Source organism: Echinops telfairi, unplaced genomic scaffold (genome assembly GCF_000313985.2).
Source record: "Echinops telfairi isolate 266 unplaced genomic scaffold, ASM31398v2 ScPeMD7_3533;HRSCAF=4204_0, whole genome shotgun sequence".
Taxonomy (NCBI): Eukaryota; Metazoa; Chordata; class Mammalia; order Afrosoricida; family Tenrecidae; genus Echinops; species Echinops telfairi.
In genome coordinates, this window is record NW_022107431.1 from 13,256,791 (window position 1) to 13,283,960 (window position 27,170).

The 27,170-nt window shown below is 44.4% G+C and overlaps 1 protein-coding gene and 1 non-coding gene across 5 annotated transcripts in view; one reads left to right on the top strand and one right to left on the bottom strand.

Annotated features, from left to right (window-relative positions):
• Positions 1-27,170, bottom strand: part of SCAF8 (SR-related CTD associated factor 8) — a 196,093-nt gene that overhangs the window by 80,257 nt on the left and 88,666 nt on the right. For 3 of the 4 annotated variants that reach the window (XR_006680462.1, XR_006680463.1, XM_045294340.1), the window contains exons 19-20: positions 26,732-26,950; positions 21,973-23,440 (exon numbers count right to left, since the gene is read on the bottom strand). Coding sequence is in view for 2 of the 4 variants with exons in the window: in XM_045294340.1 (XP_045150275.1) it covers positions 21,987-23,440; positions 26,732-26,950 (1,673 nt within the window). In the remaining 2 variants the exon portion in view is untranslated. Of the gene's footprint in view, positions 1-21,342; positions 23,441-26,731; positions 26,951-27,170 lie in introns of those variants that run through there. The other variant, XM_045294339.1, reaches the window with a different exon arrangement.
• On the top strand, positions 23,749-23,939 carry LOC115871174. The gene has a single exon (XR_004047146.1). It is a non-coding gene; the product is annotated as a U2 spliceosomal RNA (small nuclear RNA).

Consider the following 27,170-nt stretch of genomic DNA (forward strand, 5'->3'; position numbering starts at 1 on the left):
CCCCTTTCCCTTCAATGCCTCATTATCCACAAGTAGGAACCAGGCTTCTAGGATATACCAACCCAATGTCATAGAAACATACCCCACGAAAGTACGGCTTTTGCTGCTCCTCTGTGGGGAGGGTGTGTGTTTGGGGGGGGGGGCGTGTAGTCCTGCATTTTTGGAGGGCGTACCCCCTGGGGTACCTCTAAATAGAACAGGGAAAAATACTAATGGCCTATTTCCTAGCATGAAACGAGACTCGGTATTATTTACTTGTCTATTTCTAAATCCAATTTCTGTTTCTTGTACAATAAACCGGAGAGGTAAGAGCCATCTTTGTATTTATTTATTTATTTTTAAATTTATTGTCACTGTCTGTTTCTGTTTCAACGTCTCTCTGAGGACACTTCTGAGATGAGTTATGACCCAGCTGCTTATGCACCGAGCACTGCCACTTGTCGTAAGGGTGCCTGCTGTGTAGGCAGAGAGGCTTGCTGGCTGGTGTTAGCTGGAGAAAGACCTCACGTTTGGTAAAGTGGAGGACCAAGGAAAGGGCAGGCCCCTGCAGAGATGGCTTGACCCAGTGGCTGCAACAATGGGCTCAAAAGGGGCTCGCTATGAGTTGGAACCGATTCAATGGCACCTAATAACAACAGTTGCTGCTACTTTTACGGGCCGTGCAGATTTATTCAAAATAGCCTGCCAGCATGCTTGTGTGTGCCTGTGTTCCATACTAATACAGATGTCAGTGGCAGCTGCAATGTAAAACCTCCCCGTGTCTGTACTTGGAAAACTCATGCTCCGCTAATCAGGAAAGGACAAAAACAACAGCAAAAAAAAACGATAGACATAGAAAAAAGAATGTTATGATTCAAGCACTCTGAAAAATGCATTCATCTAACCAGCCTGTCATCTTTCATCAGCAATAACATCTTAAAGATCTCTGCCTAAAAATGTTACTTTAAAAAAAATGAATAAAACTATGTACAAATGTGCTTGATACAATTGATGTATGGATTGTTATAAGAGCTGTAATAAGCGTCCCTAATCAAATGATTTATTAAAGAATAAGAAAAAATGTTGCTTTAAAACTTTACCTAATTTTTTGTCAAGAAAAGTAAACCAAGCTACTTTGACAGAAAGTCTCAAAATAAGAATTAGATACCAATCCAGAATTTATACCCCTTTAGCAAGAGAAATCAACATTGTTCAAGCATGGTAATAGAAGATAATCACACCTTCCATGGAAAACAGCCCAACGAGGGTGACTTAAAAAAAATTACACTATGGGGTGGAGGTGGGAAGGATGAGAGTTAGAGTTCACCTTAAAATGGTAAACAAGCTCACTTTCTTGGTCATTTCTGTATAGCTGGAATTGGTGTATAGCTGTCCTGTAGCCATTAGCCGCATGTGGTCACTTAGCATTTGAAATGTGGCCTGTGCAGCTGAAGTGGAGACGTTTTTTACTAACATCAACTTGAATAACGAGGTGCAGGGTGGGGGGTGTTGGTGGGTGCGCTCACATCAATTCCAATCACAGTGACCGTGACCCTGTATGACCGAGTGGACGGGCCCCAGAGGTTTTCAAGGCTGTCATCTTAAGGGGGCGGGTCGTCAGGCCTTTTCCGGCAGAGTTACTGGGAAAGTTCAAACCCTCAACCATCCTGTTAACAAATTGTTTCCTTAACCACTGTGCCCCCAAAGCACCTTCACATCTGACTAAACCCACTGCCACGGGATCAATTTCCACACATGGAACGCTCTCCGGTACTCCAAATCCTTAGGGTAGCAGACTGCCTCGTCTTTCTCCCTTGCAGCATCTGGTGGGTTTGTACTGACAACCTTGTGGTTACAAACTGCAAAGACAACTGTTCAAAACCACCAGCTACTCCATGGGAGAAAATGGAGCTTTCGACCACCAAAGATGGGACTTTCTACTCCTGAAAAGTTAGTCTGGGAAACTCACGGGAGCAGTCCAACCCTGTCCTAGAGACTCTCTATGATTAGGTATCCACTTGACGGTGACCTTCTCTCTCTTTCTCTGTCAACTTTACCAAAAATGATATTCTTTTCCAGGGACAGTCTTTCCTAATAACAAGTACAAATTACAAGAGGCAAAGTCTCGCCATCCTTGCTTCTGAGGAGCATTCTGCCTGTACTTCTTCAAAGACAGATGTTTGTTCTCTTGGCAGGCATGGTACTTTCAATGACACCCTATTAAATCTACCCTTACCTTTAATATGTTTCACTCTTTATTCCTACTTACTTATTATTAGTCCTAGTACTGGTTATTCATCCTGTTATTAACCCTATTTGTTTAAAACCATCAAAAATCATATTCATGTATGTGTGGATATAAAGCTCTCTGTTTGAATATTAAGTGAGCCCACATTGGGGAAAAGAGAAACGAACTATAACACTGTTTCTCTCATTCTACCATGCCTAGCCATTAACAGAACAAGGGTACACAGTAAGGTTTAACATCGGGAAATGTGTGCGTTGGCCATAGCCTCTCACCATACCTAGTCTATCTGGATGCTGAGCAAGTAATCCCAGAAACTGGGCTATGGAAAGCACGCGCCATCAGGCTTGGAGAAAGGCCTACTGACTACCTGGGACATGCAGATGACACAACCCTGCATGCTGGAAGTGACGGGAGCCTGGAGCAGCACGTGGTGACAATGGAAGACTGCAGCCTCCAGTGTGGATTACCACTCAATGTAAAGAAGATCAAAACCCTTACGTCTGGGGCAACAGGCAAGGTCCTGATGAAGGGACGGGAGATTTGAGTTGTCAAGGATTTTGCTTGGACCCAAGATCAGTGCTCGCGGAAGCAACATTCAAGTGGCATATCACACTGGGTAAATCTATCACACAAACTTCTTTAAAGTACCAAAGAGCAAGGATGTTATTTTGAGAATTAAGGTGCCCCTGACCCAAACCATGGTATTTTCAATCATCTTGTATATGTACACACGTTGAACGGGGAATAAGGAAGACCAAAGGTTTGATGCACTTGAATTAGGGTGTTGGTGAACAAGACTGAAGTACAAGAAAAGAAAAATCTATCTTGGAAGATGCTTAGAATAAAGGTGGCAGTGCTGTGTCTCACATACTTTGAACATGTTATCAGGAGCAACGAGTCCCTGGAGAAGGAAGCCATGCTTCATGAAGTAGAGGGCCAACGAAACGAAGGAGTAGCTGCAACAATGGGCTCGACCATAAAAATGATTGTGAGGATGGCGCAGGGCTGGGCAAGTGTTTTACTGTTGAACTCGGGATTGCTAGGAGTTGGAGCCAACCTGATGGCACCTAACAGCAACAGAGTGATTTCAACTCTTGGAGCACAATGGGCTATGCATTGAGCTGCTAATTGCAAGATCAGCAGTTCAATACCACCATCTGCTCCCCAGGAGAAAGATGAGGCTTTCTACTCCCGTAAAGAGTAATAGTCTCAGAAACCCAAAGGAGCAGGACTGCCCTGTCCTATGGGGTCGCTCTGAGTAGGAATCAACTTGATGGCGGTGAGTTTAAGTTTTTTAATGTGTGTGTGTATATTTTGTATATATATTTACAAAACAAATTCACTAAGAGGGCAAAGGTTGGATATTTATTCTCAACCAATTCACTGGTTCCAAACACACACACAATGGTGCACAGGTAAACCAGTCATCAGACTAGTGCAGCCAAGTGCTGTTGGTTTTCCAAGGACGAGTAGACGAAGCTGCAGACTTGAGCCTGTCCTGGCTTGAAGATGGTGGGCACCTGCCCGATGGAGAGGATAAGGAGGGCGCTGTGGGCCCAAGCAACAGCCAGCAGACGTCAAAGAGGCTCATCACAAACTTCATGTTCTGAATAGGCTCTAACCTGCTCATTCCCATTGAGGGAACAGAGGCCCTGAGAAGTCCAAGGACTAGCCTGCAATTCAAACTGATACTGAAGCAATATGGCCCTGGTGGGCTACTCCCCTTTCCTCGGGGAAAACCAGGAAAAATTGCTCTGGTAGCCCTGGAGAGGGCATACTTAGAGGTGCTCAGTCTGGAAAATAATTGGGAAGCCCAGGACCAGCCAAGAAGAAATCAGTGGGTGGCCTGGATTAAAGTAAGGGCAATGGAAACGAGAATTTCAGGGAGGTTGAAGGAGCAGAAATTATCTCACCAAGGGATGTGGTATCACTGAAGGATGCTCTTACTCACTGCCACCACAGTGATGCCAGGAGTAGAAAGCCTCATGTTTCTCCTGAGGAGTGGCTGGTGGTTTTGAACTGCTGGCTGGGCAGTTAGCAGACCAACTCTGAACTACTACGCCACCAGGGCTCCTTCCTGAGGAATACAGTTGGCGAAAAGTGAAGGGTGGGGAATGGCCGAGATGCAGATTGGCTCAAACCGGGAGTGAAAAAAACACACGAGATTATTCCTTCTCTGTCCTGGGGACCTTACAATTGTATTGTAACTCTGGGAGGTCTCCCTTCAGCAAGAAAGCTTCTGCATTTCTCCCAAATTCCAGCCACTGCATTCCAGCCCTTTTGGTAGATAAGACACAAAGGAAAAGAGCATGGTATTTTAAATGAGAAATCACCTTTCAAACGCTGTCCTATTAAGATTCACACACAGCTGGTTATCAGTCCACAAGAACAAGTGTACAAAGTACAGGGGCAAAAAAAATCAGATACCTGATTCCTGGACACTTAATCACGACACATTGCCAGAAGTGACTGGGCTTATGACATTGTGCTTTGCCACACCTCACTTCAACTGTAGCTTCTGAAGATGGGGGGAAGGGGACACGGAGCCTCCAGAATATGTCTCTATCCCCCTCCAGAAGGTTCCAGGGAAATTCAATGACCCGTTCACTCTCCGCACCCACACACTTCTTGAGGCCCAAGATCCGGCTGGACCAGGCTTCTCTCTAATGGTCTGCAGAGGTGAGACGGCAACTGCTTGAGGTCACGTCTGGGCAGCAGCACTCACCCAACTGAATGGACAGGACGAGGGGATGCTGGCTGGACCCGGGTGTGAATGTGACGAGGGCCCCTGAACCGTACTCTTACATAAGCTAAAAGGTCACATTTCGTTCTACAGACTTCATGGCAGCTTTTAAAAAATGGAAGAAATCTTCCCAGAATACCTTTTAAAAAGAGTAAGTAGAATTCTGCCCCCAGGACATCTCTTCTTCCTTTTCCCTGGATTCACTAACTTGCTGAAGCACGTCATGTGCGGTCAACAGAACTGGGTTTGCATTTAGCAAGCACATCCTGAAAAGATCCCAAGCCCTTCAACACAAGCATCTGTCCCATTGGCCTGCGGAAGCAACCATCCCAGGGTCGAAGGCAAAGACCCCCGTCGGCGTCAACGAAATCACGAGGCCACAAGCAGGTAAGGTGTTCTTTCTACTACAGAAAAGCCGCAGCACCGGTCACCGCAGCCTCACTGTCAGCTCTGCCACCACTCCGAGCAGGTCTGAGCAGAGACAGGTAAAACTCTTGATGTGTCAGCAATTCTCGTCCAAATGAAGAAAGCTGAAGTTGGCCTGACTCTCAGACATGCTGTCTGTCCTGATCGAAGGACCACAAAACGAAGCAGAAATCCCCTATTTTAGAAAGTAATCTGGACAAGAAAATAATGCAGACATCTGGCTTGCTGCAAGCTGAACCTCCGTTAGAGGTGTCTGGGAGGAGGCCTAAGCCAACAGGCATTTGAGCAATATCTAAAACATAGATGACAAAATGACACCTTGCCTGAGTCAGAAGCCATTGTGCCGTTAGGGTTGGTTGCTTTAAAGCCCTTGGGCTATGTCTCTACTCCCGGCAAAGAAAGGAACTATGCACACAATTTAAAAATAGACGCAAAGAGAAGAACATTTTGGAGGCGCTATCTCAGTAGGACGAGTCGTCCAGACATAAATCATTCCGTTGCAGCGAACAGACCGACAAGCATGGCTTGCGTTTCAGGCTATGGTCGAAAAACAACGCTGTATTTATCGCCCCAGGACTACAAATCAAGAGAAAGACGGGTCCTCTACTCCCGTAAAGAATTACAGCCTGGGAAATCCACTGGGGCAGTTCTACAGGCCCTTGCGCACCACTGAGAGTCGGAATCACCTTGGTGGCAATGAGTTTGGTTTTTTGGTCTTCGATAGTTTCAAATAACCTATACTGCTCTTTCTATATTACTGACAATGCTCTATCTCTAGTGCTATCTTTGTTTAAAAATAACAATAAAAAATCTGAAGGGAACTGAAGTACAGGGAGCCCAGGTTGAATAAATCTGCGGGAAGTGATTGGCAGATCCAGATCCTCTCTGCCTGGTGTTCCTGAAGAACGGCAGAGAGCTCCAGGTAACCCCTCCCCACCCCTACCCGCCAGGGGTGCACAACACGGCATCCAGCCGGCAGCGAGGCCCACACTGGGCCCACCAGTCCAAACACGCATGTGATTTCCCACAGGGAAGTGCAATAGCTGATGCCTGGGGACAAGGGGACAGGAAAGAGCCCCCGCAGGAAACATGAATGGGGCCTGAGGAGGCTTTGGGGACATGCCATGAGCTGTGTCTTGGGGCAAGGAAGGCAATGCTGGCACACCTTCCCCATCCTGATCCTTGTGTGAGGTGCAAATGAACTCGCTGTAATCTAAGACCCAGATTACAAGCTAGTGCGCCGATAGTCTAAGAAGGGGCCCTGGAGGCATCGTGGGTAACAAGTTGGGCTGCTAACCACAAAATCAGCAGTTCGAAACCCACAGCTGCTCCACAGGAGACAGATGACGCTTTCTAGTTCAGTATAGTGAGTTTCGGAAACCCCCAGGGACCAGTCTATCCTGTCCTGTCGGGTCGCTACGAGTCAGAACCGACTCAATGGCAGTGAGTTTGGTTTGGCAGTAAAAGAACCTAGTTTTTTGGTTTTTTTTAAGAACCTAGTTTTAAAATAGCACAATGTGGTATAAGCACCTGATTAACTCCACTTGTCAAGTTTTTTCTCTTGAGCAAGTCGAAAGTGAAAGTATATCCTTAGTTCTCTGAGTACCTCCCCTGAGGCTTTGAAGATTCTTAATTACAGATACATTACTACAGGGCCAGAGGAAGCCAACTGCTGGCGAGTGGAGCAGCACATAGGCAGTTCTGTAGGAGGTAAATCCCCGGTTACACTGAGCACCGGCATGAACTGCTCTCCTCTCGGCTACCAACAGAGAGGTTGGTGGTTCAAACCCATCCAGCTGTTCCGAAGGAGAAAGCCCAAGCCAGCTGCTGGCTCCCACAGCATAGAGAAGGCGCTATGGGACAGTCCCAGTCTGTCCTACGGAGTCCCTAAGAACTGGAATTAACTCAAGGGCACCCACCACCAACAGCGTGGGACTTACTGGTTCTCCTTCACTTGGAGTCAGGAGCCCTGGTGGCGCAGTGGGTGCACTTCGGGCTGGAACCACAAGGAGAGAAAGATGAGGCTTTCTACTCCTGCCAAGTGATTCAGTTCTACCCTGTCCTAGTCACAAGTCAGAACTGACTTAATGGCACGGAGTCTGCTCCCCGACAGCAAGCTTGTGGGACAGTTGGCTCTGATCTTTAGGGTCACTTTCAGTAGGAATCTAATCAGCAGCAGTGTGTTGGATTAGTGGGTTAGGCTGTAAAACACTCCATGAATCAACGACTCTCAAATGATTTTATGGCAGTATTCTGCAGCCAGCCATCAGAAGCCACTTTGCTCTTGCTCGCTGTCGTCCTCCGTATTTATATTCATTTCTGGTTACTGGAACAGAGGAAGACTCATTTTCCTAATGGAGATGAAACTGGTCCTGATGAGAGAAAAAAACAGGCTTCAAGGATGGCCTTCCCATGAATCATAAGCTATGTAAGCCTAGGTGAGACTCCACAGACAGAGAAAAGATACGGGTTTCTTAAGTCTCTTAAGTTCTAAGAGAACATTCAAGGCCTCTTCATACAAAAGGTCAAAAGGAAATGTACAAGCTTTGCTGAAGGTTCTTTGAGGATAGGCTATCTGATATAGACTCACGCCTGTGTGTGTGTGTTCCCACTGAGCTAATTCAGGCTCATGGCAACCGCATGCATGTCAGAGTAGAACCAACCGTGTTCCACGGAATTTTCAATAGCTGGGTTTTTGGATGTAGATCACCAATGCCTTCCTTCCAAACCACCTCCGGAGACTCAGACCAGTAGCTCCTGGTTAACTATTGAGTAATGTTAATCATTTCACTACCTAGGGAGTGTGTGTGTGTGTGTGTGTGTGTGTGTGTGTGTGTGTGTGTGTGTGTGTTTAATCCCCACAATTGTTCTTTGTGCCCACAGCCACTGTGCTGATCCATCAGGTTGAGGGCCACCACCCCCCTTTTCCCAAGCACGGCGTTCTTCACTAGGGACTGGTCTCTCCTGACAAGTTCGTGAGACACACTCTCGCCATCCCTGCCTCTCAGAAGCATTTTGGGCGTGCTTCTTCTTCCAAGACAGATGTGTTGGTCTCTTGACAGCCTGTGGTACTTTCAATGTCCTCACTAATGCCACAGTTCAAATGCATCCATTCCTCGGTCTTCTTTATTCCATGGCCAACTTTCCCATGCTGATTCGGTAAATGCAAACACTTTGGTGTGGGATCAGGTGCAACATCCTTGCTTTTCAACACTTCAGTGAGACCTTGTGCAGATTTACCACATGCAGTGTGCCATTTGCTCTCTTGACTGCGGCTTCCATGAGCATCGACTGTGGAGTCAAGCAAGGTGAACACCTTGACGACTTCACTGTTTTCTGTTTATCATGTTACCTAACGGGTCCAGTTGTGAGGATTTTTGTTTTAACATGAACTTGTAACTATTACTAGGAACTATTTTGCAATGTTAAACTAGTAAACAACAAAAGTAAATTTGGTCTCCTGACTCTACAGTCGTAAAATATTTGCCATTTAAAAAAAATTTGAAATTAAAAACACAAAACAAAATCTGGTTCAACTACTTGCAGGCCAGAAGAGGAGCTCCATTCAGGCTGCCCAAGTGCGTGTGACATTCAGCCCGCTATGAGCCAAGCCCACCTCACTGCCATCAAGGCAATTCTGACACACAGCAACGCTACGAAGCAGGGAACACATGCCTCTGTGGGTTTCTGAAGCTGTAGTTCTTTTCTAGAGTTGTCAGCCACACCTTCCTCCCAAAGAGCTGGTGGTGTGGAACTGCCGACCCTGTGGTTAGTAGTCCAGCCTGGTACCACTGCACCACCAGGGCGCTACCTGACATCAACTCTTCTCCCAGGGCCACCAAACGCTTTGAACTGGTTACAAAACGTGAGAAACTGCTGTGGAAACTGCTAAGGAAAGTGAGCCAAGTGAAAGCATATTGTAATGCAAGCAGAACGCGTGCTGCGGTCTAGCCAGTGAGGCAGTTGCGCAGAAAGGCTGGCACTGAGACTCGGAAACACAAACACAGCTCTAGGACGGGAGACTTCGGGGGTGTGAGAAGAAACCTAGAAAATCCCAGGAAACAGAGAGCTCCATGTTCTCCCTGGCTTAAAGTTTTAATATTTAAACCTGAATAAACGCATCATATTCGAGATCAGTAAAGGCCACTCTGATTGTGTAAAGACCTCTCCTTAGAAACTCCCCAGGGTCTGTCACCATGGAGTGAAAGAATGCTGGCAGCCCAGTGGTTAGGCAAGGTCAGCCGGCCCAAACCACTAGTCGCTCTGTGGGAGAAAGGTGGGGATTTCTACTCCTATAAACCATTAACAGTCTCGGAAAACCCCAGGGGCAGTTAGTTCTACTCTGGGGTGCGTGTCAGAATTGCCTCGATGGCAGTGAGGATTTTTGGCTTTTTAAAATGATTGATGATGTGCACAGGCTCCTCAAATAAGGAACAGAATTCTGCAAATATCTATATAAGGTAAAACACATATTTATGTCAGTTAGGTATCAAGCTATCTTTTTGCTCAAAAACTTGGCGAAGAAACAGAAATTTCTACAGAAAAAAGAGAACTTTTTTCATGTATTAAGATTATAATAAAAACTGAAAGTGACTAAATTGGTCATTTAAAATCTATTTCTTATATACCTCTGAAACAGCAAAATGATAGTGGCTTAGATCAGAGGAAATTGTAATGAGTAGACCAGATAGGAAGTGGTAATGTTGGTTAGTAAAAGGTATGAATTATAGAAACCATATAGAAAAACATGGTACTTCATTTTCAAGGCAGCGCTGAGCCCTGGCAGCTCAGTAGATTAGGTGAGGGCTGCTAAAGGCGAGGTTGATGGTTCAAATCTACAAGCTGGTCCTCGGGCTATCTGCCCCACAGAGAATGCATCTCAGACACCCCAAACAAGATCCCTGAGTCAGAATCAACTCACCACCAGTGGGTCTGTTTAATTCTTTAAACACTTCCACCAAGAGTAAGTCACAAAAGGTAGATTATTTTCTACATATGAGGGGATACCAAAAAAAACTCCGGAATTAATTTTTTTCAAAGCTATTTAAATTTTTTTACAAAACAACCTTATCACCTTCAAATTACTCTCCATTTATTATGCTTGTCAAATCTGTGATTCCATTCTTGGAAACATTTTTCAAACTCATCTGTTGGGATAGCACCTCCGTCATTTTTTTCTTCACCTCATCTATATAGTCAAATCGCTATTCTTTCATGTGCCCCCATCTTCATTCATGGAAACAAAAAGAAGTCTCACGGACTGAGGTTAGGTGAGTATGGGGTACGGGGAAAGAGGCATGCTGTCTTGCACCAAAAACTGGCACACTGAGGTGGCTGAAAGAACAGATGCGTTGTCGTGGTGGCAAAACCAGTCCCCCCATCTGCCACAAATCAAGCCTTTTTTGTCACACACCATTACACAATTTTTTCAGAACCTCTAAATAGAAATCTTGATTAACAGTCTGACCTGTTAGAACAAACTTCAAATGCACTATATATCCCCTCACATTAAAAAAATAAATGAGCATCATCTTGATCTTTGATTTCAATTGACGAGGAACAAGGTGATAATGGTGTCTTCCATTGGTTTGATTGATGTTTGCTTTTGGGGTTGTAAGAATTGCCCCAGGTCGTGTCACCAGCAATGACATTGGGAAAAAAAGTCTGGGTTGCTTCAGAGCTGTTCTTCCAAAGCACGGCATGTTTCCACTAGATGCTCTTTTTCCTAGTCAGTCACAGCCCCAGGCACAAATATTGCAGCGACCCTTCTCATTACCAAATCAAGCTCAGTCCAGATAACTTCCCCATCTCGTCAGTGGCCCATCACCATCATAGTTGGTCTTCAAGCACAAGTACACATATATTGTCAACATTTTGATCTATTTGGGAAGATGGCGGACGTCCAGAACAAGGTTTGTCATCAGTTGACATTTCACCTTTTTTGAAACCGAGAAAACTACCTGTACACTCGAGCTTTTCCCACAGCACTGTCTTTGTAAGCTGTGTTCAACATCATAACAAAAAATAACATTACAATAGTTTATGCGGCATTTTTCCTGAGCAGGAAACAAAATTCATAGCTGCATGCTGTACTCTGAAATTGGACATCACAAAAAACGAGGTTCAAATGAAACTGCTTTTATGAAAAAGTTCAGTGACCAAAGAGAACCTTCCCAAGTGATGCCACTGGGTGCACTAACTCAGATCGAGATGCTCCCCTAGCAGGGAAAAATGCATACTATGAAAGCTATACCCAGAGGAGCGTTTTTTCCGTTGTTGTTTGGTTTGGTTTGTTTGGGGGTTTTTTTTGGGGGGTGTACCTCCTTGTAAGTAGTAGAACTGGATTCTCTTTGCAAATTCCTTTTCATTCAGGTATTACTACAGAAATAAAGAGTGTTACAACTTCATTAAAATGATGAACTCACTGCCGAATCATCGTGCCCCTGTAAGACAGGGCAGAAGTGCCCCTGTGGGTTTCTAGGCTGTGACTCTTTACAGGGGTGGAAGCCTCACCGTCCTCTGTGGAGCAGATGGTGGTTTCACACTGGCCTCTGGACTAGCAGCCCAGCAAGGAACCCACCACACCAGAGCTCCTTCATCCACAAAGATGGAGCTAATTATTTCAGCTTAAGGCTTATAATACACATTATTAGGGATTGAAGCCGAATTGTATCAACACCCAAAGCAATTTAAAAGAGATTCTATGGAAATGCGTGAGTCAGACGTGGCTCCAGCATTTGTAGTGCACGGCCTAACATTGTGCTGGCTTCTTTCATGTGCTGTGTGCTGTGTGCACTCATACAAGGTGCTTGGAAACAATCAAGGTTAATTTTCCCAAGACCTGAGTTACAAAATTTAGTCACAGACCATCTATGTCTGTGTTCCTACAAGAGCATCTTTTTTAGTGAAGTGCGGCTCTCAAGTCAGCAAAACCTGGGTTTGCAGGGCAGGCTCTTGAGTTTGTGCTGTGGGGTGTGCACGAGAGCTGGCAAAAGCCACCAAGTAGGGCATTCCTTTAGAGAAATCATGTCACATGCCAGGCAGGAGCTTTACACGCTATTGATTCCTCCATCTATGACCCCTTCTCTCTCCAGAATGAGAATATCTCTCCATCTGGGATCCCACAGACCTAGCTGGCAATACAGAATTGATCTGTAACAGCTAAGTATGTGGGTCTGTCATTATCATAGAATTAAATGCACTTTCTCAGAAACATTGTCTTCAATAGCTCTGGAGGCTTGTGCCCCTTGAGTTGGACAAGGACACCTTAACTCAGTGATAGGTGGTGTCAGGCTTTTCTGGAACTGTCTTAGACTCAAACTGCTACCTCTGTTCAATAAAGAACACAAAGTGACTTCTATCAGCCCCAAAAAACTGTCATCGAGTCAATTCTGACTCATAGCAACACTATACAGGGTTTCCGACAATATTTATCTTCACGGAACCATCTCATCTTTCTCCCAAAGAGCTATTGGTGGTTTTGAACTGCCATCCTTATGGTGAGCTGCCCAGTGCGTAACCCACAGTACCAGCAGAGGGAGAGATATCAAGTCTTAAATCATCATTATCCTTCACACTTTCAAAGATTATTTCATTAAAAGTTTTCAGATTCCATTAATTCCTTTCTGTAGGTATGGACTGACCCTAATTTAAAAAATAAATAAATGTAACACTCCTGTTGCTTTAAAAAAGGCTTGCCCAAAAGCAAGGACATATTTATTTCATCTTAATAGAAGCGTAAGAAAGATACTAACTGCCAAGATCTGTAGGAGTACAATTCACAAACTCATTGAGGCATCCCCGGTGTGAGGGACAGACTTCCACAGGGCACCACGTTTAGAGTCACCTCACCAAGGACTCTGGGGAGGTTATCAAAAGCTAGTCCCCTTGGCTTCTTGCAGGTTTAAACCACTGAAGAGAATCTACACTAAGTGACTCAAATAGAAGGTCTGAAGAGATAGAAAATGTAGAGTCAGGTTGTATATTCTAAAAAAGTATAGTATCTGCAAATTACGGATGGTCACCCCCCAGGATAAACTCTAAGTTTTTTTGGTGGTACCAAGTGGTGACTAAAGGTCTACCACCTAATGTTTAATAAAACCAAACTCACTGCCATGAAGTTGATGATGACTCATAGCGACACACAGTGGGTGTCCAGAACTGTAACTGTTTATGGGAGTAGAAAGTCCAGTCTTTCTCTCGCGGAGTTGCTGGTGATTTTGAACTGCAGACCACACAGATCGCAGCCCAACACAGAACCACTACACCCCCAGGGTTTCTGATGTGCCAAAACAACGTCATGCATTTTCCGTTAGCTCAAGACACAAAATATTCCTAAAACAAGCAAGAAGCCGAGACATTAGCTTTATAGACAAGAAAACAGTGCAAGGCTTTGATAACACACCCACTAGCCTCCTATAAACACCAGACTACAAAAGAGCTGCTGAACCCGCATCCTACAATACCAGTCTTGAAGAGACCACTGGCTGTTTCCTAGATAGGGAAGCACATGAAAGGGTAAGAGTTCTGACACTGCATTTCATTTGTTGGGGAAGGAAAAAAGAAACCTTATTTAGCATCAATACAAAAGAAGCCTGGTTCAAAATAGCCTATGAATGAGAAACTCACAACACTCTACACAGTGCGAGGAGCCATGATGGTGCAGTGGTTATGTACTGGACTGACAGTCGCAAAGTCAGCAGTTTGAAACCACCAGAGGCTCTGATGGTGAAAGAGGAGACGTCTCATTCTACTCCAGTAGTTAGTCTCAGAAACCCCCAGAGGCAGTCTGGGCTTGATGGCGAGTTTGGTTTGGGCACTATTCCTTTTTCTACACAGGGTGACTGGTCTACTGGGTGCTGTCGCAGTCCACGCCAGGCCGGGCCATGCTCAGGGGCGGACTGCAGTGCTTAACCACTGGGGAGCCGGGGCAAGACTAGGTTTGGACACTGGCTTTGAGTCAGTCACTGGGATTATTTTATAGGTGGCCTTGTCTGTGAGACCTTCAGTGTCCTCAACTATAACATTTTAGTGGTTGTAATACTTGTCTCATCAGGTTGTGGTGTGGAATGATTGAGTTCACACATATGAAGTCCTGGGGATAGCACCTAGCCTGTTAACTCTCATGTCCCATGGCGAGCCCCTCAGTGTAGACCACATCGATTTCAGAGGGTTTTCAAAACCGTAACCTTTCACAGAGGCAGCTTGCCACGCCTGTCATCCTAGGCACTTGGGCTTGGATAAAAGCCCAATCCTCAACATTGAATGTAAGAGTGAAGCTGGAGTGAGTGCTTAGCTATAGGGAAAGAAGGTGAGATACAGCTACACCTGACAGAATAAACTTGTTTTTCAAGCTTGGGCTTGACCCACACAAGTGCCTTCTATTTTCTAAAAAACAACAGGACTCACAGTTGGTGTTTGCTAATGACTCATTAGGTGTGTATAGGCTAACTGTGGAATCAGAGGGACCAGGGTCTGAATCTTGAATCTGTGGCTTCTCTTGGGTGAGACACATTAAAGTGATTTAAAAAAAATTTAAAAATTAACTGACATGATTACCTCGAGAATTATAATTTGCAGGTAATACAATGATCACAATTGCTACACTATGGTATGTGTAACCATCAGCCGAGAAGGACTTGAAGCACTGGATGAAGATCAAGGATGCAGCCCTCAGAATGGAATACAATTGAATGTCAAAAAACAAAAAATAATCCTCACATGTAAACGGAGAAAAGATTAAAGTTGTCGAGAATTTGTGAATTCATCTTGCTTGAACTCACAATCAATGCTCCTGGAAGCAGCAGAGATCAAAGGACACACTGCATTGAGTAAATGCCATCTGCATGTGAAAGTGGAACTATACATACATATGTAAGACCGAAAAAGAACCGATGCATTTGGATTATGGTGCTGGTAGAGAATAGGGAAAGTACCATGGAATACAGCGGGAGGGGACACCCCACCAAATATGTCTTGAAAGAAGTCTGGCCAGAGTGCCCCATAAAGGCAAGAATGGCAAGACTGTACCTCCCGAACTTTGGAGATCAGTCTTTGGAGGAGGTCAGCATGCTGGTAGGGCAGTGGGGCAGCGAAGAGGAGGAAGACCCTCGACCAAATGGGCACCACGGCTGCACTGATGGGCTCAAACACAGGCACAGTTGTGAGTCTGCACAGGACCGGGTAGTGTTTCGAATGTTCTTTTGTGCTAAGGTGCTTTCCCTAAGAATCATGCCATAACCCTGCTGATTAGCTATTCAGAAATTCTGCTGAGAGGCTCAGTAGCTTCTCCACGGCCGTACATCTCACCGCTTGTGAAAGCGGTTTTGAAAAACCAATGCAAAAAGCCTGTGGCTCTTTGTAAAATGGTCCCAACAGTCAGTAGTTCCCTGTGCTCGCCTGCTTCTCTTCCATAATGGGTAGTTTAAAGAAACCGTAATTCATCAACTCAAGGTATTTCAAAGCAGAAAAAGACCTTAGAAATCACGTTACCAAGGGCGGCAAACTGTCCACAATGCCAACAGCACAATCAGTTGATGGCCCCTGCTTGGAATGAGAGGTCAAAAGGAGCCCGGGAGTGCAATGAAGATCTGGGGCTCCTTCTGAGAAAAGCAGAACAATCGAGCAGTGTGGTTAGCTACCCACTAGGGAAGGAGGAAGGAAGGGATGGAGAAGAGGGCAAGCCCTGGACAAGCGCATGCTACAGATGTCTGCCACTGCGGGCCCAGTGTAACAGGTTCATTCAGCTGGGCTAAGAGCTCCTGGTCCAAAGTCCCAAGCTCAGAGCTCTCTCTGCAGCATCTGCTGACCTCTGTGCCTCCTTCACTGTGGGGCATCTTTCCACTGGAAGCATCTAGCCTCTCACACAAATGGATGTGGGCCCATTAACCCAATTTGGTCCCTTGGTGTACTTTAAAAACTCTATCTTGAGTAATTCTTAAGACAGGGCTGAATAATTCTAAGTGTACATACTGGAGAAAGTAGTGAGTTAAATAAAGGGCAAGAAAAATGCCGAAGCAAAGTTCATGCCAAAATACAGCACAGAGGGGCATTCCGTTTCTGTGTGGCTCACAGGCAAAGGAGCTCTGGTGGCGCTGTGGGTTACACGGTAGACTGCAAAGAGTCGTTCTACTCTGCGTGAAGAAGATGTTGGGTGCTCCCTTAGAACCCTGCAATGTCAGAAAACCCCAAGGAGCAGTTCTCTCCTATAGGTTCTGAGTGTCATGATCTGACTCAATGGTGGTGGATAAGTATAAGCAAGTATTATCTTAGTATTAGTGTCATTTCTCATCCCTGATATATTTTTGTCCCTCAAAAGAGGTACTCTCTATAATTACACATTACCAAGTACATCTTTCTTGGAGGCATTTGGTTAAAGTTTCACTCTAGTCAAAACTGTCTCACTCACTTCCTTCCATTCTTTCCCCATCAGAATTTGTTTTCAGACTGGAGTTGAACTCATTTGTGATCACGGCCTTCTCTACTCTTCAGCCAATTACCCAGTGAAGTGTGTGCTTTGTTGAGAATCAACAAAAGAGACTGGTGGCCCTACAGTGAGGCCAATGGTGGAAGACCATCAGCCACTCCATGGGAGAGAGAGGAGGATGCTCCCATCAAGGTTGAATTCTCCGAGACCCTAGAGAGGGCCACCATGAGTCAAAAGTAGGGGCCTTGGTGGGGTAATGGCTAACCACAAGGTCAGCAGGTTTGAAAGCACTTGGGAGAAAGATAAAGACAAGGGTTTCTATCCGCTAGGTGCATTATGAGTTGGGAGTGACTTGATGGCAATGAGGTTTTTGCGAGTCGAAACTCACTCCATAGCAGTGGTTCTGTTGGACTGTTAAAAAGAAAGCTGGTATCGTGATAATCATATCAAGTGTCTCGTCTGTCACATATTTATGTACGTTAGTATGACGGCACAGTGTGTTATGGGTTGGGCTTGCAACTGCCAGGTTTATAGTTCTAAATCATCAGCCAATCTGCAGGATAAAGATAAGGCTTTCTGTTCCCTTACATATTCTGCAGTATCACAAACCCACAGGGGCAGCTCGACTGAGTCCTATAGGGTCACTGTGTGTTGAGATCAAGCCGATGGCAGAGCGTTTAGGGGCGGTACGGAGGAACTGTCGAAAGCACATACAGCCGGGGAGGTATGTGTGTGAGATGAACCCAGGAGTCTCTATTTATAAGCCTGTAGGATTCACACTCAACATATTTCCACTGGCGACTCTGTCATATACTTTCTGGCATATCAAAGAGCTTCCAGTGTGTGTGTCTTCTGTTTAAGGCACAGTCCCGACCCCAAAATAAATTTATACGCAACCACTGATTTGAAATTCTAGTTCAGAAAGTTTTGCTGATCTAAGGATTTGCTGTTAAGTCATCTGTCACAAAAACGTAAGTTTTCAAAATGTTTCCTTCTAAAAATAGAAAGCAAAATTTGGGGTTACGACAATAAACTTGTAATTTTAAGCATGTTTTCTATAACATCATGAGAGCCCTGGTAGCGCTCTGGGTACGCACTGGACTGCTAGCTGCAAAGTTGGCTGTTCAAACCTCTCAGCTTCTCCCAGGGAGAAGAGACAAGGCTTTTTCTGTGCTTGTCAAGATTTGCAGCTTCAGAAACTGTAGGTACGGCTGCTGGGTTGTAATCATCTCTAGAACTGAGAATGAGATTTTTAAAACTAAAATCACAACATTAACAATTAGCATCCATAAAGACAGTACTGTGAAATTCTAAGTGCCTGTGGTACAGCAGGTTGCCCATTTGGCTGCTGACACAAAGGTCGCCAGAGTTCAAATCCACTAGTCGCTCCTTGGGATACATCCGAAGCTTTCTGCTGCAATAAGGATTTATAGTATCTCAAAAAGGGGCAGTCCGACTCTGTCCTACTGGGAAGCTCTGAGTCAGAACTGACATGATGGCAGTGGGTTTGGGTGTGATAACTGGTGTTTCAAACCCACCGCTGTCTGCTCCCATAACCATTCACGGTGTCGAAAACCCACAGGAGCAGATCTACTCTGTCCTGCAGAGTGGCTATGAGTCAGAACCGACTCAACGGCAGTGGGTTGTATCTTAAAAATGAATATAGTTTCTTCATTTCTCCTGTATCACAAACAAGTATTTGTTTCTTAGTGTCATGTTTCAGAGAGCTAAAAATCATTAAACATTTTTAATTGCGGCACACAGTAAATAATAGTGATGAAGGCACGTAAGGTATAACAAAAACTTTAATTGGATATTAAAATTTTCTCGTCCATTAAAGTGCCTATCAAATGTACACAGAGAGATAAACATCACATCATTCTCAAACTGAGTAAGTTGAGATGGATAGGCAGGTTATTCACAACATGACTTAATTCACTGACTAACAGTAAAATGCAAAACCCCCTTGTGGATCTGAATGCCAATGTCAGCATGCTATTTCTGATTCTAAGACAAGGTCCACTGGAGCACCTGAAACTCGATGGCTCTTACCCGACCCCCACCCCCACCCCCACACGTCCTTGGAGACAGGATTTCTAAGCGCAGCTCTGTTATGATCAAGGGCTTCTCACTGGTGGTGGCGGTGTGTGGCCATATGCTGCCGACGCCTAGGGGCCTCATGGGACAGAGGAGACCACCCCTTTAAAGCTGACAGTACTCATCAAAAAAGTAGCCTTTTCCAATTATTTCCTTTGTTAAATGTAGCAAACTATGTCCACCCTCCCCAAAACAATCCTATTATGTGAAGTTCTTCACACTATAATCTTAGATGAAGTGAAATATCGTAAACAGATCGGATGACTCAACTATAAACACCCAGGACAAAAGAAACTGCTCTGGTAAGAACATAATAGCTTGGATAGCAAGTCAATTATTAGACGAAGACATTTCCAGAGTTCTGACTAGACGATTTTTTTATACTATTTCCATCTTTCATTACAAATCTCTCAAAAGTATTTGTTCAGCCTATATGTGAAAATAAAGTTGGAATAAAAGAGCACTCAGCCTATAGCATGAAGCCAATGACTTCTTTGGTGTAACATAAGCTTTTAGCTATAAAACTAGTGATCCAAGTCTACTATATATTTCCACTTAAGCCAAAAGTCAGACTCTAGTGTTTAATGAAATGTTTAGACTCATAAAAATGATTTAAATTTTCATGGTGTAGTCTCGAGTACACACTGCAAACAGTGATCTCTTTCTAACCAGTCACGCAAATTAAATGCGATTCATCTGCTTCTATTGTCAGTATGGCCTGTATGGCATGCAGGTACTCCTTACGTTTCTAATTGCTAACATTCTAGCGACGTGGTCAAAAGCATGAAGAACGTGACAAGTCCTATGTCAAACTTATCAAAGTCAGTCAATAAACATTTGGGGAGAGGATTAAAAATTGCTCCCATTCCCTGGGAAAATTCAGGATGAGGAAAAACAGTGTCCTTTTGTCAAGTATCATTCAAGCAAGCATGGGGAAAGCAGAGCAGGTGCCACAGCTTGTTCAGCTCCCCACGGAGGGCCACCACCTCGACAGGAGACCCTTCACGCAGTGCAACTTCGGTCAACGGCTTTCAAGTTTGCACCTGAAGGACCAGTAGTATTTTTTAAAGATTCTGACAGAAAATCACTGAGCAGTCTCGTTTTCCTACTTAATTCAAACACGCATGACTGCCTGAGAACCGGCACAGATGGAGCTGTGGAGGAGGTCGTCTTTCCTGGCCATTAGGTACCACTGTACCCCAGGGCAAGAAGGGGCTAAGGCTAATTCAGATGACTTATCAGAGATAAACACCAAATCTCTTTTCTCACTCATTCTTTCCCCAAACAATGAAATCAGTGATGTACTAACTACTCAGAACTTGTAAGAAGAAAAACACTTCATTTTTGGCCCAGAACCTTAAAGCTCTTGTAAATCTCAAGATCATCATGGTAAACCGAAGCTGCCCCACCTGAAACAGCTGGTGGGGGTGTTCTAGCACTTTGGAAGGCATGACAAAGGGGCTCAGGAATACGAGATAAGGAGAACATGTGAGGAATGGCTAGAACTGCTTAAAAAAAAAAAAAATGCCAGCCCTGACCCGATAAAAGCCTTCCTTTACAAACTATAACACAATGGTTTCCTATGTATGCGAGTATGTGTGTACACACAGACAGGGGCGGGGGGACACGGACCTCAGGGTGCACAGAAAAATTCCCTATCATTTATAATTCCATTTGTTCACTCCCTATTTGAAGCCTACTCATAGACGTTAAATCCCAAAGGAGAGATAAACAGCAAATAAAAACTGTAAAGCAAAAGCAAATCAACAGGAACATGGCTCCATGCCAGTGGTCCTGCTGCTCCTGTTTCCCTCGAGGCTACTCTACCATGTGTGTCACCAGGGCATACAGGGCACCTGGGACACAAGTGTGCACGCATCCACCAGCGCCACTGTGCACTTGGTGCCACTCGCTCCACATGCGCGAGACAACTGACCATTAAGGCCTTTCATGCTGGCACTAGCTCCCAAGACCAGCTAGGAAGTGTGTGAAAGAGAACAAGGCAGGCATTTGTGGGGAAATCTGGCTTCATGATTAACTGGTTTATAAAAGAACTGCCAGACCTCCCAATTCTTTCTTTCCAATACTTCCTACTTTCCCTTCATAAAAACTAGGAGGAACATTATCACCTACATTTGGGCAATTTCCAAATTGGGTCTATTTCGCTCTCTAGACTTTGTCAGCTTCCGGTTTTTCTCTGTATGTGCGTGAGGCTAAACGCCCAGAGAAAGGGAGAGAGCACCCTTGGGCTCCCAGCCACGGCAACCACACTAGGGAGGCTGCAGGGCTGTCCCGCCCCCCCACAGCCTTCGCTGGCTGCTGTGAGGGGCAAGAGAAAACTTGTGCAACAAGCGAGCACATGCTGCTTATGATGCGAGGTTTGCAGAACTTGTAGATTGAAAAAATACAATTCCTAGAACACTGTTATCAAACAAATAAGTTTTATTGGCATCTAAAAACAAAACTCACCCAACATTGAAATGTACTTTAATATTTACGTTGTTGTTGCTGTCTTTGTTCTTTTGTTACGCACTGCAGAAGAGGAACGAGTCAGACACGGACTTGTGAGAAACAGACCATCGTGTCGGTTTTACAAGCCCCCGTGGAAATCTCTGCATGTGCTCCTCGCATACCTAGAGCCAGTCTTTGCATAAAATCTCACAGCTTTGTCTATTACCGTAAAAGTCTGCAGCAGCCTAGAAACCCGGGCCAGGGACACCACCGCTTGCTATCTGGAACATCTCTATTACCACATCCAACCTAGTGGCAGTCTCTAAAAAAAGGCTTTCTTCCACAGGAAGGCTCTGACAAGCTGTTACTCATTTCCTTGAAGTTAAAAGAATCTGGGGCAACATTTATATTTTACCAGAAAAATAAAAAACTGTTTTCAGCTACCATGTTCATATTAAGAACAATGTCTATACAAGTCAGTTGTACAATTATTTTAAGAGAAAGGAGAACATGAACATCAGATTAACTTAATTCTGGCAGACAAAAGTGAACGCCTGAGGTCCAGTCAGCCATTAATCTATTACAGAGAGATGACAACTTTACCTACTGAGTGATGATTATGTCCCCTCAGTTTCTGTGCTTTCTACCACTGGTTCACTTTCTACATCAGCAACTGTGTCACTCTTCTCCTTGCTTAGCTCACTCGAGGAGGGCAGTTTCTCATAGAGTCCGGGGTCCTTCTGGACTTGTAATGATGCCGGCTGGGCATGTCTTTCTGTGTTCTCACCATTCACCTGAGGCACAGTGTCACCTTTTCGTTGAGAAGCAGCCCCTTCAAAATAATCAAAAACCCGAGCATGGGGAGGGGGTACCCAGGTGTTTGGAATTCTGTCTCGTCCAAGGCGGTTTCCATTCATTTCTCTGCAGAAATCAAAATCTCGGTCATCCCTATCCCTCTGTCTCTCCCAGGGTCTTCTGCGGTCATCGAAATCTCTGTGGACTTCTTGTCCAAATCCTCTGTTCCAAGGACCACTTCGAGGATCAAATCTATAGCCGCCGGGCCGAAATCGACCCCTTTCTTCATGCAAGCCTTTTGGTCCACCAAAGATGGGCAGAACTCGATGCTCTCTCTCATCAAAATCTCCCCGGTGGCCCCAAGGCTTCTCTGGGTTAAAGCCAAAGTGGTCTCTTCGACCAAGATGCTCTAGGCCTGGCCTCACAAGGTTCTCCCTCATGTCTACAGGAGGTCTTCCAAAGTGCTCCCGCCCATCTACAGGAGGCCGTCCGGGGCCTTCTCTAGGATCTACCGGCCGCCCAAGTGCATCCCTAACATCCCCCGGGGGCGGCATGCTCAGGCTTTCCCTGGCCTCCAGTGGAGGAAACCGGTAATCCCGGTCCCCTTCTTGCTGGATGGTATCACTGCCAAGGGGCAGCCTTTTGTCTGGGTTCGGAACACTGTCTACGCTTGGCCTTCCGGGAGCTAGAAACGGTCTTTCAGGATGATTAAAAATGTCCCCTGGAGGAAAAGGGCCCCGGGGGGGTGGGTGCAGGGCGGACTCAAGTACTGATGGAGGAAGGAGGCCTCGGTGGGGTGGAATTCCAGGCTGCATTAAAGGGAATCGAGGCCCAGGCATCTGGGGCATCAGTCCTGGACGAAGGTCAAGCATTGGCATCACAGGCATTCTTTGAGAAGAGATATTCAGTGGGGGTAAGTTTTGAGGCCCAGCTGGTGGCTGTGTTCCCATAAGTCCAGAGGCACTGGGAACAGTTGGAGGCTGTATTCCTACAAGTCCAGAGTTGCTGGGCATATGTGGGGGTAACACACCCATAAGTCCAGAGCTACTCGACACACTGGGCGGCTGTAATCCCAAAATTCCAGAGTTAGTCAGAAGATTTGGTGGCTGGGCTCCAATAACCCCCGAGCTGCTGGAAACATTTGACGGCCGAACTCCAAGAATTTCTGAATTACTCGGTATGTTTGGTCTTTGAACTCCCAGAATTCCAGAGCTGTTTCCCATATTTGATGGCGGTCCTAGCATTGCAGGGCTACCGGAAACATCATTTGGAATCACTAAAATGCAAATAAAGGGGTGGGGGGAGTGTTTGTAAATATTCATAAAAGTAGTCATTCTGGCATAAAAAGATCACCATCACATTTATAACAATTAATATCATATTCAGTAGTTAGCTTAATCACCTACTTTATCGACCCAAAACTCAATGTGTACTAGATATAAAACAAAAATTCCAGATAAAATTATTAATGCTATCAAGAGTAATAAACACTTAAAAGTGGAGCTGTAACCTTAACCTGAAATCTTTAAACTGACCAAAATGCCCGCTTTGATAGCAATACTTCACTTTTAAAAAGCATTCCTAATCGCTTCTCTGTCTTTTGGCTAGGATCAAGTGTAGTATCTGTTCTTATCAGTTTAATATCTGAAACGTCCTCTATCTGAGGGAAATATATGAAGTGAATTTTTGCAAGTAGAAGTTGGACTAGAAACTTGCTCCATTCACTCCACGCATCAACCTGGTATTGCAGTACTTCCGGGAATGGTGCAGCCCCTTAGGGGGGTCCTTAAAAAAATAATAAAAAGCATTCCTAAAGCACATACAGCCCTTAACAAAATAGCCATCATTCCTACATAAAAGTACCATCTACTTTCGAATGACCTATACAGCTTCCATAAAAGTTTTGGCTCTAAGTTATTGAAACCTAATACTTCACTTTTATCTTGCTGTAAGATAGGACATTCTTATACTTAAAAGGGTGATGATTTAATTTATGCACTCACCACTAATGTCAAAGATGAACAAAATTAGATTTTTACCTACTTCAACCATCTGATATTGATCAATCCAGCCATCAAGATGCACTGGTAATTACTAGTGATTACAATGCAATCTTTTAAAATATGGCTTCAATGACAATGATGAGGCTAGAGAGGGGATGGAGAGACGTGCGAGACCAATGATGTCTTCACTGCATGTTTTTCATCAACCTCGTGACAATGTACTTTAAACTCATGAGGTGGGATAGACAGCAGTCAAATCAATGACATCGGCAGGAAGAGGTGAAGAAGCTGCTCAGTTTCTTATGTCAAAACAAGGCCAGCCTGATGGCAGAACAGGTCATCAAACTGTTTATAATTAAATCCAAGTAAAACTGAAGAAAAACTTTAAAAGACCAAAGCACAGCCTTGGGTATATTTTAAATTTAGAGACCATCTCAAAACAGGGTTGATGCATATGGAACACTAATGAGAGAGGAGTTGCAGGATGACGTCACACATGAAGAAAGGGTCATTGAAAGACAGGAAAGAAAGACAAGGCCAGTATAGTGTTAGAAGAGGCCCTGAAACTTGCACTTGGAACAAGAAAGGAAGTAGTTACAGCAAAAAGAAAATGCCATGGACCAAAAAAGCTGATCAGACAATTCCAAAGGCGGCCTGAGAAGGGAAAGTAAAATATTAAAATGAAATATATAAGGACCTGGAGTTAAAAAGCCAAGATACACATGGTATTACTTTGGCTGAAAGAATTGATAAAAAGAGTCAAACCTTGAGTTATATAATACTGATGATTTGTATTGCAAAAGATCGCCCATTGCAGGAAGCATCAAAAGAAAATGGAAAGAATACATATAGTCACTATATGAAATAAAAATTTCTAGACATCCCTGTTCTAGAAGGTAGCAGAGAGTCCAGAAGCAACACTGTGAAAGAGACCCAAGCTGCACTGAAGGCGCTGGTGAAAAATAAGGCTCCAGAAACTGACAGCAGACTGGTTGACATGTTTCCACAAACTGACGTAATACTGGAGGTGCTCATGTGCTGATACCAAGAAACGTGGAACGCTGTTAAACTAGGCTAGCCAGACCACTTGGAAGAGATACATACTTGCAACTCATTCCAAATAAAAATCAAGTCAGGTGAACGCGGAAATTATCAATGTCATTAATATCACATGCAGGTAATATTTCACTGGAGATAATTTTTAAAAGGTTGCACTAGTGCATTAATAGGAACTGTCAGACATTTGGGCTAGATTTAGAAGATTTAAAATAAAGAATATCATTGCTGATGTCAGATGGATCTTGGCTGAAAGTAGAGAGTACTAGAGAAAGATGTCATACTTGTGTTTTTTGTGTAAACAAAGACATGGAAAACAAGGCAAAGGATGAGATTTCCAGAACACTTAATAGGGCTCGTTCGGAACCTATATAAAGATTGAGAATAAGTTATTCCCAAAGAAGGGAAATCTCATGGTTTCAATTCAGCAAAGAAGTGTGCAACAGACAGGGTTGAATCTTTTCACCATTTGCTCAATCTGTCTACTGAGCAAATAATCTGAGAAGTTGGACTATATAATGAAGTATGCTGCAGTAAAAAACAGCTGCAATGTGCAGATAGCACCACTGCGCTTGCGAACAGTGAAGAGAACCTGAAACACTACTGAACCATATTGAAGGTGCGTATGCACTATACCTCAACATAAAGCAAACGTCCTCACAACTGGGCTAATAAGCAACAGTCAAGAAATCAAACAACATATTCCATCGGGCAAAAGACCTCTACGATACAGTTAAAAGCAAAAGTTATCACTTTGAGGGCCAAAGTGTATCTGACTCAAACCATGTCCCGCCTGTCCCCGCATCCATTATTTCATACGCATGCAAAAGCAGGACAATGAATTTGAGGAAGACTGAGGAACTGCTGCCTTTGAATTACGGCATTGGCAAATAGTGGATATACCCTGTAATGCTAAAAGCACAAACACTCTGTCTTGGAACTATATCAAGAGTATCCCATTGGAGGCCAAGATGGTGAGACTGAGCATGTTATCAGGAGCAACCAGTTCCTGGAAGGCCGTGCTCAGTCAAGTAGGAAGTCAGTAAAAGAGAGGAGGCCCCCAAATGAGATGGGCCCTATGGCTACAGCAATGAGCTCAAACACAGCAACAATCATGAGGATGAAGCAGGACCAGGCAGAGGTCTGTACTGCTGCACACATGGCTGCTATGAATCAGAACCAGCCTTTTGGTACCCAACAACAGATTTTGTGCAACTTTATTGGACAAGACATTGAAGGAGTCCCAAAAAGGCAAACACAAAACCAAATTTCTTAATGGAAAAATGTCAAACCTATGCTGATAAATGCTTGGGTTGGGGTTGGGGATGATCTTAGTAAAAATTTTAAGCAGCTGTGATCTTTTATAACATTGCATCATTTGAACATTTATGCACTGAACCAGTTACAAACATGCATCATTCAGAGTTAGATCCCTGGCCCTGGGGTGAAAAAGCTTAGATTTCTCCAGGTACTTCTTTCTGGGTCCTAGGCTGTTGTGTTGCATTTACCTGCTCTGGGGTTTTCACCAGAAGAAAGCTGGTGGTCTGGAAGATGAGGTCCTTTTTCTTCAGGATCTGGTTTTGTAGGAGGATTAAAAACAACACTTCCAGCTGGCAGTGTAGCTGCTGCAAGACCACTGGGAACAGAACCACCAGCCAAAACCAGGCCCCCAAAACCAATGTCTTTCACAGTCTCTGGTGTCATGGATAATGGTGGCTGCACTAAAGCTGTTTAAAGAGGGAAAATATATTTCAGATCAATCAATTCACAAGCTCTTGGTTAAAATAAACAATGGCATAGTTAATCTTGTGAAAGGGTTTTCCTGTCCTCTCCTCAAATGTTGAGTAGCTGCTCACTCAGCATAACATTCTCTCTGGGTTCTTCTGTGTTACTCATAACGAGAACTTCTGGCCTCTCTGTAGTACCAATCACACCAAATAATCACAG